The 21883-nt window shown below is 48.6% G+C and overlaps 1 protein-coding gene across 1 annotated transcript in view; it reads right to left on the reverse strand.

Moving 5' to 3' along the window:
* Window positions 1–21883, reverse strand: part of CACNA1I (calcium voltage-gated channel subunit alpha1 I) — a 244787-nt gene that overhangs the window by 84206 nt on the left and 138698 nt on the right. Inside the window, exon 4 of the mRNA XM_065422053.1 lies at window positions 13100–13197. Coding sequence (XP_065278125.1) covers window positions 13100–13197 — 98 coding nt within the window. The remainder of the gene's footprint in view (window positions 1–13099; window positions 13198–21883) is intronic.

The following is a 21883-nucleotide window of genomic DNA, read 5'->3' on the forward strand; positions in this document are numbered from 1 at the left end:
CACAAAAACCCCATCTGAAATAAGAAAATACAGTTCAAAAATAGTCAAGTGGAATTTTACCTTTTCCAAAACTAAGTCGCCTTTGGACAGAATACAAATAAGAATAATTTTTTTCAGAAAGTTAATAGTATCTGAAACAAGGGGCTTATAATGGAATTTTAAAAGTTAGAGATGGAAAAGACCTATTAGATCCCCAAGCCGTGGCAGGACTGTTTCCCACAGGGAAACAGTCTAGTTTTAAGACAGACTGTTCCACAGCCTAATACATCTCCCTATCAGAAGCTAATTTCACATACACTCTCCATTGAAATTAGTTCCTCAAAAACACACTGGAGAGAAGTCAAAAGCCATCATTTCTCCACGGTGCTGCAAGTGGGGTTTACATCCATATAAATCTCTCTGTCCTAGGCACTGATATGACACCAAACATCTGGGTGTGGAATACAGATTTAAGGCAGGCAAGTAAATATTGAACTGCTTTGTGCTTGCCATCCCAGGGTTCAGCTGCATTAGATTATTTTTATATTATTGTTTTGGTCTAGTGGGCTGAACATAGGACTGCGAATCAGGAGATGTCGGTTCTATTCCTGACTCTGCTGGTGACTCATTGTGCCTCAGTCGCCCGTTCTGTAACAAGAGGATGATAAAACTAATACGCTTTTGGAAAGCTTTTTGAGATTGGCAATTGAAAAGCATGGGAACCTGACCAGGTTGGCTTCTAGGAGCTTCTGCAATATAAATGAACAACAACAACAGAGCTGGTGGAAAATTTTCTAGTGGAACAGTTTTCCATCAGAAAATGCCATTTCATCAAAACCGAAACTTCCCACAGGAATGTATCAATGAAATTTCATTTTGGAAATTTTTTTGGAAAAAAAAAGTTTCAATAAGGTGAAAACTTTCTGTTTCAATATTTTCAGATGTTCTGATTTTTCATTTCAAAATTTCTTTTATTTTAATGTTACTAAAAAATTGTATAAATGTCACAATCCAAAATGAAATGTTTTGATCGACCAAAAATGATTTTCTTTTGTGGTGGGAGGGAAGAAATTTTGTTTCAAGTGAAAATGTGAACTTTTTTGTTTTTGTTCCAATTCGGATTGAAACAAACCTTGAAATCACAGAATTCCGCACGAAATGGAAATCCCTGTTCCCACACAACTCTAAATAATAATATGCCATATTGTATATGAGAGATAATACTATATTGAGAGATGTATATGCAACCCCCCACATATATACCTACACTCATACACTATATATTAATAGACACATATGCTTCCTATTCAACAAAGTTGCTATGCAACAGTCTACTACAGATCCCTCCACAGAACCTTCACTGTCAAGGCTGTATCCCTACTTTGAACTTTAGGGTACAAATGTAGGGGCCTGCATGAAAACTGCTAAGCTTATCTACCAGCTTAGCTCTGGTCCCGCTGCCACCATTCTCGATGGATTCCCTCCCTGGGAAGCCTTGAGAAACCTTTCACCAATTCCCTGGTGAATACAGATCCAAACTGCTTGGATCTTAAACAAGGAGAGATTGACCCTTCCCCACTCCTTCCTTTCACCAACTCCTGGTGAATACAGATCCAAACCCCCTTTGGATCTTAAAACAAGGAGAAATCAATCAGGTTCTTTAAAAGAAGGCTTTTAATTAAAGCAAAAGGTAAAAATCATCTCTGCAAAATCAGTATGGAAAATAACTTTACAGGGTAATCAAACTTAAAGAGCTCAGAGGAATCCCCTCTGTCTTAGGTTCAAAGTATAGCAAACAAGATAAGCACTCTGGTAAAAGGTACATTTACAAGTTGAGAAAACAAAGTAAATCTAAGACACCTTGCCTGGCTTTTACTTACAATTTTGAAATAAGAGAGACTTGTTTAGAAAGATGGGGAGAACCTGGATTGATGTCTGGTCCCTCTCAGTCCCAAGAGCGAACAACCCCTTAAACAAAGGACACACACAAAAGCCTTTCCCCCCCCAAGATTTGAAAGTATCTTGTCCCCTCATTGGTCCTCTGGGTCAGGTGTCAGCCAGGTTACCCGAGCTTCTTAACCCTTTACAGGTAAAGGATTTTGGAGTCTCTGACCAGGAGGGATTTTAGTACTGTACACAGAGAGCTGTTACCCTTCCCTTTATAGTTATGACACGCCCCCCAAATCACAGATAGTGTTGGACGTTTGGTTCCACACTGGCTGTGATTTCTTCCTGGAGTTCTAGGAGAAAACAGAGTTAACAAGACACATGTACCTTTAGACATACTACTGATTATATAAAAACTAACAATATGTTTTATTACAAGAACAATTGTTAACCAGTTAACGCTGGGAAACTTTCCCGGGAGAGTGCATCAGCCACTTTGTTAGAAGCTCCCGAAATGTGTTGTATTTTAAAATCAAAATCTTGGAGAGCTAAACTCCACCGAAGAAGTTTTTTGTTATTCCCCTTGGCGGTATGAAGCCACTGTAGCGCAGCATGGTCTGTTTGTAGTTGGAAGCGCCGTCCCCAAACATATGGGCGTAGCTTTTCCAGCGCGTACACAATGGCGTAGCATTCCTTTTCGCTGATTGACCAGTGGCTTTCCCTCTCAGACAGTTTCTTGCTGAGAAACACGACAGGATGGAATTCTTGATCTGGTCCTTCCTGCATTAAAACTGCTCCCACGCCTCGCTCGGAAGCATCTGTGGTTACTAGGAACGGTTTGTCAAAGTCTGGGGCCCTTAGCACAGGGTCAGACATGAGTGTTGCCTTAAGCTGGTTAAAGGCCTTTTGACACTTATTAGTCCACTGAACTGCATTTGGCTGTTTCTTTCTGGTTAGGTCTGTCAGCGGGGCGGCGATTTGGCTGTAGTGTGGTACAAATCGCCTATAATATCCGGCCAAGCCTAAGAAGGATTGGACCTGTTTCTTTGACTTTGGAACCGGCCACTTTTGGATAGCCTCCACTTTGGCCTGTAGGGGATTTATAGTTCCTTGACCCACCTGGTGCCCCAGGTACGTCACTCTGTTTTGGCCTATTTGACACTTTTTAGCCTTAACAGTTAGTCCTGCCTGCCGGATGCGCTCGAAGACTTTTTTCAGGTGCTCCAGGTGTTCTGTCCATGAATCAGAAAAAATGGCCACATCATCGAGGTAGGCAACTGCAGATTCTCCCAATCCTGCTAGGAGACCATCTACAAGTCTTTGGAAGGTGGCGGGTGCATTTCGCAACCCGAAAGGGAGTACATTGAATTCATACACCCCTGCCTGGGTGACGAAGGCTGACCTTTCCTTAGCGGGTTCATCTAGTGGTACTTGCCAGTACCCTTTGGTTAAGTCTAAAGTAGAGATGAATTGGGCATGTCCCAATTTTTCCAATAGCTCATCTGTGCGTGGCATTGGATAGTTGTCAGGACGAGTTACAGCATTTAGCTTACGGTAGTCCACGCAAAAGCGTATTTCCCCATCTGGTTTGGGAACTAGAACCACTGGAGATGCCCATGCACTGGTAGAGGGGCGGATTATACCCATCTGTAGCATGTCCTGGATCTCCCTTTGTATAGCCACTTGGGCATGAGGTGACTCCCGGTAGGGTGGGGTTCTAATTGGGTGAGCATTACCTGTGTCAATGGAGTGGTATGCCCGTTCGGTCCGCCCTGGAGTGGCTGAGAAAATCGGTGCAAAGCTTGTGCACAGCTCCTTTATCTGCTGTCGCTGCAGACGTCCCAGGGTCGTGGAGAGGTTCACCTCTTCCACGCCACCATTCCTTTTTCCTTCATAGTAGACACCTGCAGGCCACTCCGCGTCATCAGTTTCCTGGGCTGTAAACTGGCAAACGTTTAATTCTCTAGAATAAAAGGGCTTAAGAGAATTAACATGGTATACCTTAGGCTTTATGTTGGAGGTGGGGGAGGCTATGAGATAGTTAACAGCTCCTAGGCGCTCCTGGACCGTGAATGGTCCTTCCCACGACGCTTCCATTTTATGGGCCTGGAGCGCCTTTAAGACCATGACTTGGTCTCCTACTTTGAAGGACCGTTCTCTGGAATGTTTATCATACCAGGCCTTTTGCTCTTCCTGAGCATTCTTTAGGTTTTCTTTAGCAAGGGCTAAAGAGTGTCGGAGGGTGTTTTGTAGGTTGCTTACAAAGTCTAGAATGTTAGTTCCTGGAGAAGGCGTAAACCCCTCCCATTGCTGCTTCACCAACTGTAATGGCCCCTTAACCTCGCGGCCATACACAAGTTCAAATGGTGAAAACCCTAAACTGGGATGTGGTACAGCCCTGTAGGCAAAAAGCAACTGCTGCAACACTAGGTCCCAATCATTGGAGTGTTCATTTACGAATTTACGTATCATGGCCCCCAAAGTTCCATTAAACCTCTCCACCAGACCATTGGTTTGATGGTGATGAGGGGTGGCAACCAAGTGATTCACCCCATGAGCTTTCCACAGGTTTTTCATGTTCCCTGCCAGGAAATTAGTTCCCGAATCTGTAAGTATGTCGGAGGGCCACCCTACCCTGGCAAAAATGTCTGCTAATGCCTGGCACACACTTTTAGTCTTGGTGTTGCTTAAGGGTACAGCTTCCGGCCATCGGGTAGCAAAATCCATGAAAGTCAGTACGTACTGCTTTCCTCTGGGTGTCTTCTTTGGGAAAGGACCCAGAATATCCACAGCTACTCGCTGAAATGGGACCTCAATTATGGGTAGTGGCTGGAGAGGGGCTTTAACCTGGTCTTGGGGCTTTCCCACTCGTTGGCACACCTCACAAGACCGGACATAATTAGCAACGTCCTTGCCCATTCCCTCCCAGTGGAAGGACTTCCCCAACCGGTCTTTGGTTCTGTTCACCCCAGAATGGCCACTGGGATGATCATGGGCTAAGCTCAAGAGCTTTACCCGATACTTAGTGGGAACTACCAACTGTCTTTGAGGATGCCAGTCTTCCTGGTGCCCACCAGAAAGAGTCTCCTTGTATAAAAGTCCTTGTTCTACAACAAACCGGGATCGGTTAGAAGAGCTGAGAGGCGGTGGGGTGCTCCGTGCCGCCGCCCAAGCTTTCTGAAGGCTGTCATCTGCTTCCTGCTCGGCCTGGAACTGTTCCCTTGATGCTGGAGACATCAGTTCCTCCTTGGACTGTGGACTGGGGCTTGGTCCCTCTGGAAGCGATGCAGGTGCTGGGGCTTTTTCCATTGACTGTGAACCGCTGTCCGCTGGTGCACTATGTGGTATTTCAGGCTCTGGCTGAGCCTCTTGGGTAGGGTTATCTGCTGCTTCCGCCAGTTTAGGCTCGCTGGTGCCCTCTGGCATTGGAGTTGTAGACGGGGTTGCAAGCGCTGGACTCAGTGCTGGCAATGGTTCTGGTGCTGGTTGCGTTGCCAGTTCCGGTTCTGGGACTGGCTTTGGCTGGGTCTCTGGGATTGGATCCACTACGGCTGTTGCAGTCGTTGGCAGGGAATCCGGTTCCACCACCTGGTTTTGGGTCTCCGGTAACACAGACGGGGTCCTGGTGGACGGCTCAGGAACAGGGATGGGGGTGAAAGCTTGCTTAGCCTGGCTGCGGGTGACTATTCCCACCCTCTTGGCTAGCTTCACATGGTTAGCCAAGTCTTCCCCCAGTAGCATGGGAATGGGATAATTGTCATAGACTGCAAAAGTCCACATTCCTGACCAGCCCTTGTACTGGACATGCAACTTGGCTGTAGGCAAGGTTACAGACTGTGACACGAAGGGTTGAATTGTCACTGTAGCCTCCGGGTTGATGAGTTTGGGGTCCACTAGGGATTGGTGAATAGTTGACACTTGTGCCCCAGTGTCCCTCCAAGCGATAACCTTCTTTCCGCCCACTCTCAAGGTTTCCCTTCGCTCCGAGGGTATGAGAGAGGCATCTGGGTCTGGGGTTCTTTGGTGTGATTGGGGTGTAATGAACTGTAATCGGTTGGGGTTCTTGGGGCAGTGAGCCTTTATATGCCCCAGTTCATTACATTTAAAACATCGCCCTGCTAAGGTATCACCGGGGCGATGTTGGTTGCTGGAGACTGGTGTGGTGGGGTGAGAAGGCGTCTGGGGTTTCCCTTGGGATGTGGGTGGGGCCTTGGGTTGTCCCCGGTGATAAGGTTTTGTTTCGGCTTGCCCCTTCTGATATTCGCTCCAACTGCTACTAGCTTTTTTCTTTTCTGTCACCTCCACCCATTTGGCTCCAATCTCCCCCGCCTCGGTTACAGTTTTGGGCTTCCCATCTAGGATGTACCTTTCTATTTCCTCAGGAACACCCTCTAAAAACTGCTCCATTTTTACTAGGGAAAGCAGATCTTCCAGAGATTTAACATTTGCTCCTGATACCCAGGCATCACAATTTTTGTCAATGTGGTAGGCATGCCGGGTAAATGACACATCTGGTTTCCACCTTAGGGCTCTGAACCGCCGACGGGCATGCTCGGGTGTTAGCCCCATTCTGAGTCTGGCCTTGTTTTTAAAAAGTTCATAACTGTTCATGTGTTCCTTAGGCATTTCAGCCGCCACTTCTGCTAAGGGTCCACTGAGCTGCGGCCTCAGCTCTACCATGTACTGGGTTGGAGGGATGTCGTATCCAAGGCAGGCCCTTTCAAAATTTTCTAAGAAGGCCTCAGTATCATCGCCTGCCTTGTAGGTGGGGAATTTCCTGGGATGGGAAGTGGTACTTGGAGAGGAATTGTTAGGATGGTCTGATGCATCCTGCTTAGCACTTGCTGCTTCCAGTTCATGCTTCCTTTCTTTTTCTCTCGCCTCCTCTTTGGCTTTTTCCAGCTCCATCTCTCTCTTGTGGGCCTCCTCTTTGGCTTTTTCTTCTCTTTCATGGGCCTCCTGTTTGGCTTTTTCCAGCTCCATCTCTCTCTTGTGTGCCTCCTGTTTGGCTTTTTCTTCTCTGTCTCTCAGCTCCATCTCTCTCTTGTGGGCCCCCTCTTTGGCTTTCTCCAGCTCCATCTCTCTCTTGTGGGCCCCCTCTTTGGCTTTCTCTTCTCTGTCTCTCAGCTCTATCTCTTTTTCTTTCAGCTCCATAGCTCTCTTGTGGGCCTCCTCTTTAGCTTTTTCTTCTTTGGTAGTCATTTTCCTGGTTTTCTTGTGCTGGGTCTCACCCTCTGCAGTTGACTGAAACTGGGATGTATTTAGCTCAGGCTCCTGCTGAGTGCTGCTGAGTTAACAGAGAGTTTCTAACTAGCTACTTCCGAGGATGTAAAAAAGAAAAAAAACACAATTCACCTTGTAAATTATCTTTACCAGTTGTTTGCTCATTAATTGAACCCTTCTCTTAACAAAGGACCTTGTTAAAAAAACTTAACACCTCTGCCTTCAGGCAAGGAGAGATAAGATATGCATCTACCTTCAGCTCTGCTTTCCAAGCAGCTAGAAGGAAAAAAAAAATCTTACTGGCTTTTGGGTTTAAAACGATCCCACCGCTGTGCCACCATGTCAAGGCTGTATCCCTACTTTGAACTTTAGGGTACAAATGTAGGGGCCTGCATGAAAACTGCTAAGCTTATCTACCAGCTTAGCTCTGGTCCCGCTGCCACCATTCTCGATGGATTCCCTCCCTGGGAAGCCTTGAGAAACCTTTCACCAATTCCCTGGTGAATACAGATCCAAACTGCTTGGATCTTAAACAAGGAGAGATTGACCCTTCCCCCCTCCTTCCTTTCACCAACTCCTGGTGAATACAGATCCAAACCCCCTTTGGATCTTAAAACAAGGAGAAATCAATCAGGTTCTTTAAAAGAAGGCTTTTAATTAAAGCAAAAGGTAAAAATCATCTCTGCAAAATCAGTATGGAAAATAACTTTACAGGGTAATCAAACTTAAAGAGCTCAGAGGAATCCCCTCTGTCTTAGGTTCAAAGTATAGCAAACAAGATAAGCACTCTGGTAAAAGGTACATTTACAAGTTGAGAAAACAAAGTAAATCTAAGACGCCTTGCCTGGCTTTTACTTACAATTTTGAAATAAGAGAGACTTGTTTAGAAAGATGGGGAGAACCTGGATTGATGTCTGGTCCCTCTCAGTCCCAAGAGCGAACAACCCCTTAAACAAAGGACACACACAAAAGCCTTTCCCCCCCCAAGATTTGAAAGTATCTTGTCCCCTCATTGGTCCTCTGGGTCAGGTGTCAGCCAGGTTACCCGAGCTTCTTAACCCTTTACAGGTAAAAGGATTTTGGAGTCTCTGACCAGGAGGGATTTTAGTACTGTACACAGAGAGCTGTTACCCTTCCCTTTATAGTTATGACATTCACATTAGCAGATTTCCTCACCTCTGTGCAGTCTGTGACGACTCTTATCAAATTAAGAATCAGTGACCATAAATTTGAGGCAGAGACTGGGAAACACATAGTAAAGTGCAAAAGGACCGTGCAACCAATGTGACAGCAGAGTGAATTGAAGAGACATTTTGTGCTCCAATGTCAAAAATATGATGGAGTAAGAGATATTTCCGCAAATTATCAGAAATGATTAAAGACTTTCCATTAAAAAGCAGTTAGGAAAAACTGCATTACCCTGAGAGGATGAGAAGAAAAGAGATGACATAGATGACATTTTACATAGCAACCTACCACTGAATCAGAAATGGACAATAATAACCAAAGGATGTGGAAAAATACCCCAAACCCAGTCTGAAGACCTACTGTGAGCAGATTGTAACTACCTTTGACAGACACCTGAAGGGTCTTTCTCCCCTTTACACTTTGTTGGCTTGCATAGCTTGTCACGCCAATACAGTGTTACTGAATTAAATCGAATGGTTATAGGACCACAACAGCCTATCATTTCTGTTTCATGCACCTTCAGACAAAACCCTGAAAGGCAGCACTCATAAGGCTAAAGGCAGGAATGTGAGAGAGAAGCCTGAATGCTAATGCATGGGTGAGACATACAGTATTATAAAAACTGGGCTTCTAGTATTTTGTCCAGTCTAATTTAAAAATTACACAGGAGTAGCCAGATTGGATCTGACCCTGGGCCCATCCAGTCCAGTGTCCTGTCTCTGACAATAGCCAGCACCAGATGCTTCAGATGAAGGTACAAGAAACTTCTATTCCCCGGTAGTTTAGAGATTGGCTCAAACCCTGAATCATGGAGTTTAATGTCTCTTCCAAAACTTGTTATCATTAACTATGATAATTCTAGATATTCTTAACATCCATACAAATGTCTAATCTCCTTTTGAATCTTGCTAAGTTTTGGCCTCAATGACTTCTTGGGGCAGTGAATTCCATGGTCTAATTATGCATTGTGTGAAAAAGCATTTCCTTTTAATTTCATCGAATGTCCCCTTGTTCTTGTGTTAACAGAAGTTCCCGATCTACTTTGTCTGTACCATTTATTATTTAATATACTTCTATCATGTCATATACAACCAACGGGGCTTCCACCACTTCCCTTGGTGGACTATTCCATGGCTTACCAGATTTCAGTATAAGGAAGTTCTTCCTGTTATTCACTCTACATTTCTTCTTTATTAATTTCATCCCATCACTCTAAGTTATAGCCTAGGCAGCACACCAAAAAATCAGTTCACAAATCAATTATTTGTGGGTTGTTATCATGTCCATCCTGTTTAGACATCCCCGCTTAGCCAAGCTAGACCTATTTCGCTTTTTAAAAATCTTCCCTCATCAATCAAATCCCTCCAGCTTCCTGATCATTATGGTTGCTCTTCTATGAATTCCTTCTAATATATTCTGGTAATACGGTGCTATGATTTGAAAACAATGTTCTAGATAAGACCATGTAGAGAGGGAATATTAGGAACACAGGACTGGAAGGGACCTCCTGGGTCATCGAGTCCACTTCCCTGCTATCGCAGGCAACCCCGTCATATAATCCCATTCATAAATATATCAAGCCTCATTTTAAGACTAGTTAGGTTGCTTGCCTCAGTACTCCTATTAGAAGACTGGTCCAGAATCTTACTCCTTTGATGGTTAGAAACCTTCTTCTAATTTCTAGTCTAGATTTACTCTTGGCACATGAAGCCCAAAGTTATAACAACCTTGTATGCTGCCATTGCACATTGCAAACTCATCTCGTCTTTGCTGCCTGTTCTCACTCCCATGGGCAGGAATTTTCAGAAGAGTGCAGCACCCATGACTGGGAAGAGAGTTTCCAAAGAACTCAGCTCTCTGGGAGGCACCAAAACACATAGCCAGATTTTCAAAAGAGCTCAGCTTACTGGGTTCACATTGGGTGCTGAGGTCTTTTGAAAGTCTGGCCCCTATTTAGTTGCCTAAATGTAGCACTAAGCTCTTTTGAAAATGTGGTCCTGTGTCTATCTCACCACTGCTATCTCTCAGAGTCCTCCTCCCTCACATTAAACATGTGCGCTGCAGATCACTCCTTCCTTCCCCCGCCCCCTCCAGTTTTCTCCTTTTGTTACTTTCTGCCCAGGTGTCTACTCTCTCTCCATCCCTTTGTATTATTTCTCTGTCTTGCCTAGTGTCTGCAAGTCCTCCAGTTTTACTATCGTCTGCAAATCTCCTTAATGTGCTTTGCTCCTTCTTCCACATCATTAATGAAGAATTTTAAAAAGACATTCAATAAGATTTCTGACAAAAGGGCCTATTGGTGATATTGGCTGTACCTCACTAGACACTTGCTTCCACCTCAGCACATTCCCATTTATCATTAGCCTTTGTTTACAGCCTTTTAGCCAGTTTTCACTCCACAGGACAGTCTTCCTATCCAAGGAAATTTATTTTTTCATTTAATAATGAAAGTGCCTCTTCATCCAGAACTATTGCACATATAACCATATATCTGTGTAGACAGACAGAGATATAAATGCCTGATAGCAGAATAGAAACTAAACCAGTATTAGTTCCACACAGACACTGCTATAGTGGAGAGAAGTAGAGTTTAGAAGAGGGACCAGTGTAGGGAAGAAATGCCTAGAGGTGGCTGTATGGCAAGTGATTGGGCTCTATAAAGGGTTAAGTGGGTGAAATTCTCTGGCCTGTGTTATGCAGGAGGTCAGACTAGATGATCACAATGGTCCCTTCTGGCTTTAACATCTCTGAATCTAGTTTTGTGGGCCGGATTCTGATCTCACACTGGTTTTCCCCAGGTGTAATTGCATTGATTCTAGTGGAGCTACTCCTTATTTACCCTCGTATAAGAGAGATAAGAATGCAGGGCTTCATTTTGATCTGTCTAGCTTTGTTTTTAGTTCTGGGCCCCAATAATTAAAATGTCCTTGGCACACATTCTCAGGAGACAGCCTGTCAACTGGGTTTCTTTCATTTAGTTTCTTGCCTGCTCTCACCTGTAATAAACTTCCCCTCAGCTCTGGAGAAGGGAATGAAGACACTGAGGTATGGAATGGGATTGGCCTCAGCACTGTGGGAGAGCCCGAAGGAGGTCTTGGTCATTGCGGATAGCCTGATAAAAGTGAGAGCAGGGGGCATTAAAGGGGGAAGAAGAAAGAGACTTCTTGTTATATGGTAAGGAAGAAAAACTCAGTATAAAACCTGGGGAGAAATGCTGAAAGTGTCACAATGTCTTACATGACAGCTGTTTTCACTGAGCAAGGCATGACCTGAAATACCAGACAGACACAGTGGGACAAATTCATTGCTGGTGTAACTCCACTGACTTCAATGGCATGAAATTGGCCCACTGCATCAAATCCACTCCCCTGTTATAACCACCATGATACCTGTGCCATATAGAGTGGATACGTCCTGTGGTGACACAAGCAATCCTTGTCTACCTTACTGTGCTCTATAGTTATCAGAACTGAATCAAGAAAGAGGAGATGCAGAGGAAGAGGGAAAAGGGAAAGGAAGAGAGGTGGAGCGTAATAAAGATGTGACACGCAGGTAAGAGGCTAGTTTCTGTTTCCCAGCCCTTGCCACATGAGATGGGGCAGGGTTACAAAAGATTATACCCCTGTCACATGGCAGGGGTCAGTGTCCATTGACTGCAGGGAAAAGAAGGAAAGAGAGAAGTGTCATATGAACACAGCAGATACATGGCTGGATCCTTTGTATGGTACCCCTCCTCACCCCCTTCCCTCCACAGTGAAATTAACACCAGGGTGGGCCTGTTTCTCAGATCTGAGCCAAACCATTTAGCTGGGCCAGGGAGCTGTAGAAAGCTGCTTGTGCCTCCAGGTTTGGGCTCGGCCCATCAGATCCTGACAGCTCAATCCCCAGCGGAGCTCACAGCCCTGACTCATACATGCTGCATATACACAGAGCTGCAGAGGTGGGAACCAGGACATGAGGGAAAGGAGAAAGTGCGCAGCAAGGAATAGATAAAATACACCATTGTTGTTCACCCCCACGCAGAGCTGGGCTGGTGTATTTTTAAATGAGAGGAAACTGAAGAATGGTGCAGAAGGTAGTAGAAATCAACCCCCTCACCCCTCTCCCACCGGATCTCACTGCTCATCCATCCCCCACCACACACCTCACCATGACACTACAGGCAGTCTCACCCCTTCCATATTCTTACATGAGACAAAAAAAAATTCTTGCTTTATTGCCAACTCCCAGCTCCAGCACTTTGGTCATCAATTGGGCATGATAGACAGAACGACGCCACGTGTAGCCTTACTGTTCACACACTCCTCACAACCCAGCCGGGCAGTCTTTGCAAAGCCCTTTGAGAAGAGGTTTTTTTTTGGAGGGTGGGATGGGGGCGGTTGGAGACAAAATGAAGGGCTAGGCTGAGAATCTCAGGTACAGAGGAACTTAACCTACACCTGGATTGGAACTAGTGGCTCTCAATCCCATTCTCCCAACATCCCTGAGCTCTTCGGTACTCACCGCCCAACTGAGGCTAGATTGGTGATTTAGAGCGGGAAGGTTAAGTATCCCAAACCTATCTCCCAGTTCCTGAGCCAGCCAATGGCTCACCAGCTGGGACTGGAATCTAGGGGCCATTGTTTTGGTGATCCACCCAGAGTATACATGCATACCTGTCTTATAGGCAACAAGGTCAATCCAGCTACCTGGAGGTCCAGGGCTGGACAATCAGTGGGGGAAGAGATCCCAGACACAGCAGCAGAGCAATGGATAAAAACAGCACAGACAAGGGTGAAATGCAGATGAAATGGGGTGCCGGTGAGAGGGAAGAACGACTTACTAGGCACCCGGTTGATGGCTTTGAGGGGCCTCAGGACACGGACAGTACGGATTGCAGACAAGTTAATGTTTTGGAGGTCCAGGGAATATTCCACCATCCTGCAACAGGAGAGACAGAGAGTGAGTTTAAAACAATCCAAGACCCAGTTTGAGCGACAGGTATGACACCAGCAGGAGGAAGTGAGGGGTGCTTGAGATGAGAGGGCAGGGTGTTCACGCCCTCCATGCAGTGCAAACAGCTTTCAACGCGCATTCGTGCTTTTCCATCCGGCTGGTGGGGAAAGTGTTAAAAACAAGGGGTACTGATGAACCCATGAACACATTGATAATATGCTAATATGCTCCTCACTGAAGCTGGAGAGGCAGAGGAAATGAATGACAACGGCTTTACAAAGCACAGGGTGCATTTTTATTCAAGAGTTTCTGGCAACAGTATAAGTCCTGAGAGTGGAGCTGGAGTCCTCGGGAGCCCTACAAGAGCAGAACTCAAGTCCCCAGAACCCCAAGGTAGAAAATTCAGCCTTTCAATCCATAAGTTTTGGAATGGAAATGAGAGAGAGAGCAGCAGTGACAAGCCATCAGGCTCCAACTCAGCAGGCTGCAATAACCCCAGCCTGGCACTTACCTGTGGCGACTGTCACAAAGGGCTGTGCAAGAATGGACAAGGGGATGGTGGCAGAATAGCACGCACCCCACAGGTGACCCCTGCAGAGAGAGACGGGCTGGAGTCCACTGGCAGCTGAACAGTCTGGAGCACAGCAGCCACCTTCCCTTCCCAGCTGGTGCAGCTGGACTTACTGTGGCATACACATCCATGGATTCCCATAGCAAGGATCTAATCAAGGATCCTTATAGCATTGGGCAGGGCCCACGAGCAGCAGGAGTGATCACATCTCAGCTGTACGTCACTCCTGTTGGACACCATCCTAAGGGGAATGTCCTTATTTTATGATATATACAGGATCTGTGTTTTTTTAAACTTGCAACCTACGCAGTGAGTTCTCTCCCCAAATAACCTTGAGAACTGAGCAGGTATGAGTAATGCATTGGCTTTAACCCACCCCTGCCAGTCAGACAAACATTAAGGAAACATTCCTTTATTTTAATAAGCGGGAAGGGGAGGAAACATGGGCCTTATAAGGCACCTACTGTAAGAGGACCTCAAAGCACTTTACACACGTTAATGAATTTAGGCTCATGACCCCTCTGGAAGGTAGGCAAGCATTGTTATTCCCAATTTACATGAAGGGAAACTGAGGCACACAGCAGTAAAGTGACTGGCCTCAGGTTGGCCACTGAGTCAGTAGCAGACTCAGGAATAGAACCCAGATCTTCTGAAACCTTCTCCTCGACATTAACCACAAGGCCAGGGAAAAAATGGCATTCTCTTGCTGTTTCGAGGTGCATAGGAGAGGGATAGGAGAATCTTCTCCTTTCTGCTGCATCTACTCCAAAACCAGAAATGCTTGCTTAACATGCTGCACTTGTCATATAGAGGCCTTTAGATTTCAGGGCTGTCTATTCAGCACCTTTCACCAACACCAAATCCACTTTCTATTAAAATACCATGTTGCTTTGTCTCAATTATTTTGAGCACTGTAACCCCTCTATCCAGATTGATCCCTACACTCCATCACCTCATTCCCCCCCACCCAAAGGACATGAAGAGCAGGTGTCTACTTTTCTATCTAAACTTTTCACAAAGGAACTTGTCGGAGTGATAGATTTTTCAGACAAAATGGGGTAAACCTGTCTAGGTGTTGTGATTATTTTCTCTCTCTCTCTTTCCCTCCGCTCTGTTCTCTCTCATACTTTTAGAGTAATTGAGTGAAATAATTCTTTTCCTGAAATGCAGCGGTGTTGATCTATCCCCCTGGAGCTGTCAGCTCCATACACAGTGAACACACAGAGAGAGGGAGAGAGAGAGAGAGAGAGAGAAGGGATTTTGTGCAGATAATCAAAATATTCATAAAGGAGACACAGTCAGCCCACAGAAAGCATGAATGATGGACAGGGATTGAAGATGTGAACAGCAGTTGGGGAAGGATACAAAGCAATACACACACACAGATATATGTGCATGTAGACATGTAAGCATGCACACAAAGACACAGACCTCCACACAGAGTTATACACTTGCAGATGTTCTTTTCGCCCACTTCCCATGAGTACACTAGAGGGAAAAGGTGGGTGAGGTAATATCTTTTATTGGACCAACTTCTGTTGGTGAGAGAAACATGCTTTTGAGCTACACAGAGCTCTTTCAGTAGCTCGAAAGTTTGTCTCTTTCACCAACAGAAGTTGGTCCAATAAAATACATTATTTAACTCACCTCGCCTCTCTATATCCTGGGACCAACATGGCTACAACAACACTGTAACCATGAGGACACTGTCAGCTATACTCTCTATGGAGATGTGTGGTGGGGCAGGGTGAGAGCTGTGAAAACAAGGGGTTTCCTCTCTGACAAATAGCAGAACAATCCAAAACAAATTCTCTCACGCAGATAACAAATAAGCAAATGATCCTAATGTAAAATCTTGTACTTTGGAAAGGGGGCCTTCGTTGAACTACAAGTCCCCACATAAAAGATCCAATTGCTCTCACAGTGCATGAGCACAGCAGAAAGGCACAATCTTGTAATGAACTCACTGCTGGGTACGTGTACTCTACTTCCCTGTACTGGATGGAATCAAAACTTGTCAACTATAGTGCTACAACTGAGATCCTCCTCCAGCTGAAGTTTGGAGCAGGAGGGTCAGAAGTCTATGTCAGCTGTAGTTACAAAGTTCCCAGTAGCCACAGTGTCAGCATACAGCATTCTAGGTGGCTCTGGATTTGTTACACTATAGTTTTGTTTGGTTGCAAGATCCTGGAACAGTCAGTCTCAGTGCCAGGTGTCAGTGAAAAAGAACAACTGGTTCTCAGGGAAGGGATTATTCTTTTGGGAGAAAGTTTGACCCTCTAGGGTTTTGCAGAGAGCAACTTCTAACAGAGATGAGCTCAACTCCTACCTGTTTGGCCAGGGGTTTCAGCTCATCTGATAGAACTGCCACTTACAGTTTCTCATGAGGATTCTCAGTAATAGCCTTGGTTAGGGTAACAAGTGGGACATGCATGCACACCAGCACTGGATGATAAGGGGTCCCGGCTAGTTGGTTATGCCCACTATGTTCAGCTCAGAGATATCAGCTATAACGTGGACCCCCTGAACCTCCACATCACACAGTTCCAGAATCTCCTCTGATTCAGCAGTTCTCCTGCCTCAGGACCACTCATTGACACATCTCTCTCATTCCTGATGTCTCTAGCCTTGGCATTACCTTATGTCAATGTCTCTCCCCACCCCCCAAAGTGATGCCATGCACACAGACTCAAGGAGGGAGGAGACTGGGATGAGGCAAACCCCCTGCCCAGGAAGGAACCTACTGTCTGTGTGGGCAATTCAAATTTCACCTCCATCCCCTTTCAAAATGGGATCTTTCAGAGACACTGGTAATTTCAGCAGGTGGACCTGCAGAACCCCACCGATTTTCAATCTTGCTGTTTGCTTTCATATCCTTTCCCTGCCACCCTGTCCCCCACCTCCCCGGACTGTGTTTCTACTGGTGGTACCCAGTACATGGAGGGAAGCTGGACTACACTGGAGGAGTGCATCATCTGATGTCATAGGCGTGCGCAGCACATTTCATTAGGGTGTGCACCCAGGGAGCCCTGCCCTAGCCCCGCCCCCATCCACTCCCTCCTACTTCCCGCCCCCTGACTGCCCCCCTCAGAACTCCCAATCCCCCCTGCTCCTTGTCCCCTGACTACCCCCTCCTGGGATCCCTGCCCCTAACTGCCCCCCAGGACCCCACCCCCTAGCTAAGCCTCCCTGCTCCTTGTCCCCTGACTACCCCCCTAGGACCCTACCCCCTATCTGTCCCCTGACTGCCCTGACCCTTATCCAGACCCCCGGGACTCCCACGCCTATCCAACCGCTCCCCGCCCCCTGACAGGACCCCCAGAACTCCTGACCCATACAACCCCCCCTGCTCCCTGCCTGCCCCAACCCCTCTCCACACCCCTGCCTCCTGACAGGCCCCCCTAGAACTCCCGACTCATCCAACCCCCCCACAGCTCGTTGTCCCCGGATCACCCCCTCCAGAGACCCCCCCACCCTAACTGCCCCCCCCAGGACCCTCCTTGCTCCCTATCCCCTGACTGCCCTGACCCCTATCCACCCCTCGCCCGTTGACAGACCCCAGGACTCCCATGCTCCATCCAACCCCCCCTGCTCCCTGACTGCCCCCTCGAGACCCCCCACCCCAACCACCCCCCTGGGATCCCACCCCCTATCCAACCCACCCTGCTCCCTGTCCCCTGACTGCCCCCACCCCTTATCCAACCCCGGACCCAGACCCCTTACCATGAGGCTCCTAGCAGCATGTTTGGCTCCGCGCAGAGCCAGACACGCTGCCCCGCAGGAGCAGGCAGCCCCGCCCCTCACAGCGCTGCGGCTCTGGATGAGCAGGGAGCGTGTGTGCCTACCCGCGGAGCCAAACACTGCCCCGCGGGAGCGCACAGCCCCGGCCCCCAGAGTGCTGTGCGCGCGGCGGCATGGCTCCAGGGGACGGGGCAAGGCGGGGGAGGGGCCAGCGGCTTGCTGCGCTCGGCCGGGCACTGCGGCCCGGGAGCGCAGACCCTGCGGCTTGCTGCGCCGGGAGAGTGGGGCCATTTTCCCACCCCTGCATTAGGGTGTGCCTGGGCACACCCGGCACACCCCGTGTGCACACCTATGTCTGATGTCATAATCTTCCCTGTGTGACAGGAGGACAGGTTACCATGGACAGGGCCGGCTTTAGGCCAATTCCACCAATTCCCCCGAATCGGGCCCCACGCCTAAGAGGGCCCCGCGCCCAGTGGCAGGGCCGCCGGGGTGGGGGCAAGTGGCCGAGAATCCCTTCCCTGGCTAGAGGCTCCTTTTTAATTTGTACTCACCCGGCAGCACTCCGGGTCTTCGGTGGCACTTCGGCGGCAGGTCCTTCACTGCCGCCGAAGACCCGGAGCGAGTGAAGGACCCACCGCCAAAGACTAGGAGCGCCGCCCGGTGAGTACAAGCCCCACGTGTTTTTTTACGTTTTTTTTTTTTAGTCATCCCTGCCGGGGCCCTGTCGAAACTGTTCGAATCGGGCCCCGCACTTCCTAAAGCCGGCCCTGACCATGGAGACTGACTGGGATGTCACTGAGAATGAGTAGCCAGGGACAGGTTAACCGTCAGGGAACCAGGATCACATTTGCCACACAAGCGTTTGAAGCTCTTGTAACCTTTGCCTTTAAACTCCTGGTTCACCTAACACCCACACCCTACCAGCGGTGAGCCTGATCCTCACAGGGTTCAGGATTACATGGCTGTCCCTCTTCAACAGAGTTCACTAGACCAAAACTCAGGGGAAAGGCGGCCCAGCTGTGAAGTTTGAATTCAAATCCCCATCTCTATACTGGGCCTGAACAATTATCTTGAATCCAGTGACTCCTATGCATGGGGAGAAAGGGTTGAAATCTGAAGCTGGATCAGAATTTCACAGCTAGCACCCAAAACTTTGGACCTGAAGAAGGAGAAGTCTGGGTCTGCATCTGAACTTTGGGGTTTCGACCCATCACTTGCCCCCAGCTATCCGAAAGAGTTTGGGAAACCATGTTGATCACAATACGCTGCAGGTGTTATAATTTAACTAGAGCAGGGTCAAATTAAGGCCAGCCAAGACATCCATCACCTTCTCCCCTAATCCTCCCCTTGTCGCAGCCCAGCTTGACAAGAAAGCATGGGCCTGATTATATATTCCAATTTAGCTTCTCTCGGCATCTTGTAGTCTCTGTTCTTTTATCGTAATTGCTGCTGGTGTCTTCAGGCCCAGAAGCAATCAAGCAAAGCAAACGGCCCAACAAAAACCCGTACCGGGATTTGGACGCTCTCTCCCTCCATCCCCCTCAAGTAAATGGCAGCTCACCTCCGTCGTTGAACAGATGTTACTTGGCCTTTGGTTGTGGGTGGGTGAGTGCAGGAAGGGATTAGGGAGCTGGAACTACTGCTAAATCAGTGGGAAACCCCTGAGCTGTGAAGGGATTTGAGTAGAGAGCTGTCAAGATAATTGAATTTGTACAGTAATGCCTCTCCACCCAGAGACTATATTCCCCTTCAAGGTTTCCTGTGTGACACTTCTCGGAAAGGGAGGGGGAACAATGCTACCCCAAAAAACTATTATTGTCCAAGGTAGGTGTAGGGGGGCAAAAGAATGGTGAATGGTCACCGTGGGGAATGGCAGAGTAGTGCTCAAGATGTAGGAACTCAGAACTACTTCCAGTTCAAGCCACTCTCAACAGGAGTCGCTGTAGGGAACGGGGCGGGAACGCTGGCTGTGGGGGGGTCGCTGGAGGGAACGGGACAGAAGCGCTGGCTGGGGGGGTCGCTGTAAGGAACAGGGCAGGAGCACTGGCTGGGGGGGGTCACTGGAGGGAACGGGGCAGGAGCACTGGCTGGGGGCGGTCGCTGTAGGGAACGAGGCGGGAGCGCTGATTGTGGGGGGAGTCTCTGGAGGGAATGGGACGGGAGCGCTGGCTGGGGCGGGGGTCGCTGTAAGGAACATGGCGGGAGCACTGGCTGTGGGGGGTTGCTGGAGGGAACAGGGCGGGTATGCTGGCTGTGGGGAGAGACGCTGGAGGGAACGGGGCGGGAGTGCTGGCGGTGGGGAGATCACTGGAGGGAACGGGGCGGGAGTGCTGGCGGTGGGGAGATCGCTGGAGGGAACGGGGCGGGAGTGCTGGCTGTGGGGAGGTCACTGGAGGGAACGATGTGGGAGTGCTGGCGGTGAGGGAGAGTCACTGGAGAGAACGGGGCGGGAGCACTGGCTGTGGGGGAAGTTGATGGAGGGAACGGGGCTGGAGCGCTGGTTCTGGGGGTTCACTGGAGGGAACGGGGTGGGAGCACGCCGCTGGAGGGAACGGGGCGGGAGCACTGGCTGTGGGGGGAGTCGCTGGAGAGAAAGGGGTGGGAGCGCTGGCTGTGTGGGACAGTCGCTGGAGGGAACAGGGCGGGAGCACTGGCTGAGGGTGTTGCTGAAGGGAATGGGGCGGGAGGGCTGGCTGGGGGTTCGCTGGAGGGAACGGCGGGAGGGCTGACTGTGGGGGGAGAGTCACTGTGGGGAACAGGATGGGAAACTGGCTGTGGGAGGGGGAGAGTCACTATGGGGAATGGGCCAGAAAGGCTGGCTGTGGGGAGGGAGTCAGTTTAGGGAACAGGGCAGGAGCACTGGCTGGGGGTGGGGGAGTTGCTGTAGGGAACAGGGTGGGAGCGCTGACTGTGGGAAGGATCGCTGTTGGGAACAGGGAAGGAGACCTGGCTGTGGGGGAAGTTGATCGAGGGAACGGGGTTGGAGCACTGTTTGTGGGGGTTCACTGGAGGGAAAGGGGTGGGAGTGCTCGCTGTGGGGGGAGTTGCTGTGGGGAATGGGGCGGGAGCGCCGGCTGTGGGGGGTGTCGTGTAGGGAATGGGGTGGGAGCGCTGGCTGTGGGGGGGCGGTCGCTGGAGGGAACGGGATGGAAAGGCTGGCTGTGGGGGGGGAGTTGCTGTGGGGAACGGGGCAGGAGTATGGGCTGTGGGGGGGATCGCTGTAGGGAACAGGTGGAAGCACTGGCTGGGGATGGTGCTGTAGAGGCTGTGAGGGATGGAGGTGCTGCCTGAAAGGGAACTCCCAGTTACTAGAGACGTGGGAATGAAAGGAGTTAAGACAAAAAAGCCTCGTGCAAATCTGACCCCCACCCTCTTGCTGAGATTGGCTTTCAGATCCCTATCCACAGAGCAGTTGACATGATTTCTCAGGCATGCAGCATTAATTAGTAGGGGTTTGGGGTGGTGCGTAAAAAATCCATTGTGACATCTCCGAGGCAGGGCCAGCGGCTCTCGTCAAGGAAAGTTACTTCAATTCTTCCTGTGCTTTATATGCCCAGGAAGGGGCCAGTTAGTCATTTCAAGAAGAAGAGGGGGCAACGAAGGGTGAAAACAGAAAAAGGAAAAGGTGGGCAGAGGCGAGACACAGTTTTTGCCCTGTGCATTTCAGCTGTCAAAATCAATGATATTTGCTCCACAGAATTCTAAAGTAACAGGCGTCTGTAGTTTCAGATGTTCTCTCCTCTGTGGCTCTTCCTCAATCCCCCTTGCTCCAGTTTTCTTCCCTTCTTATCCCTGTGCTGCTTTCTCTCCATCTCCCTGTCTCATGCCTCTTTACCTCTTCCTCCCCTTCCCTCTTTACTCCTCCCTCCCATCCTTCATGGATGTCCTTCTTTCACTCTTCCACCTTCATAACTCACTCTCCCCTTTTTCCTTCTATTCTCTTTCCACTCTCCCTTTCCTCTTCTCTCTCTCTCTCTCTCTCTAGTCCTACTCTCTATTTTGATGGTAATCATTACTCTGTGCCTTGGCAAGTCTGTCTAGTCCAATGGCATAGGAAAGATAGGAAGTATGGCAAGAGAACACCCTGGCTTAACCAGGGCCTGGTCTACACTGGGGGGTGGGGGGGAATCGATCTAAGTTACGCAACTTCAGCTACGCCTCTCGCAGCGGCGGAGTACAGGAGTCGACGGGAGAGCGCTCGGGGGTCAATTTATCGCATCTAGACTAGACGCGATAAATCGATCCCCACTGGATCGATCACTGCCCGCTGATCCGGTGAGTAGTGTAGACATACCCCAGGAGATTTTCAACGATCTGAAACTCAAAAAAGAGTTCTACAAAAGGTGGAAATTAGGT

This window comes from Emys orbicularis, chromosome 1 (assembly GCF_028017835.1).
Source record: "Emys orbicularis isolate rEmyOrb1 chromosome 1, rEmyOrb1.hap1, whole genome shotgun sequence".
Classification (NCBI taxonomy): domain Eukaryota; kingdom Metazoa; phylum Chordata; order Testudines; family Emydidae; genus Emys; species Emys orbicularis.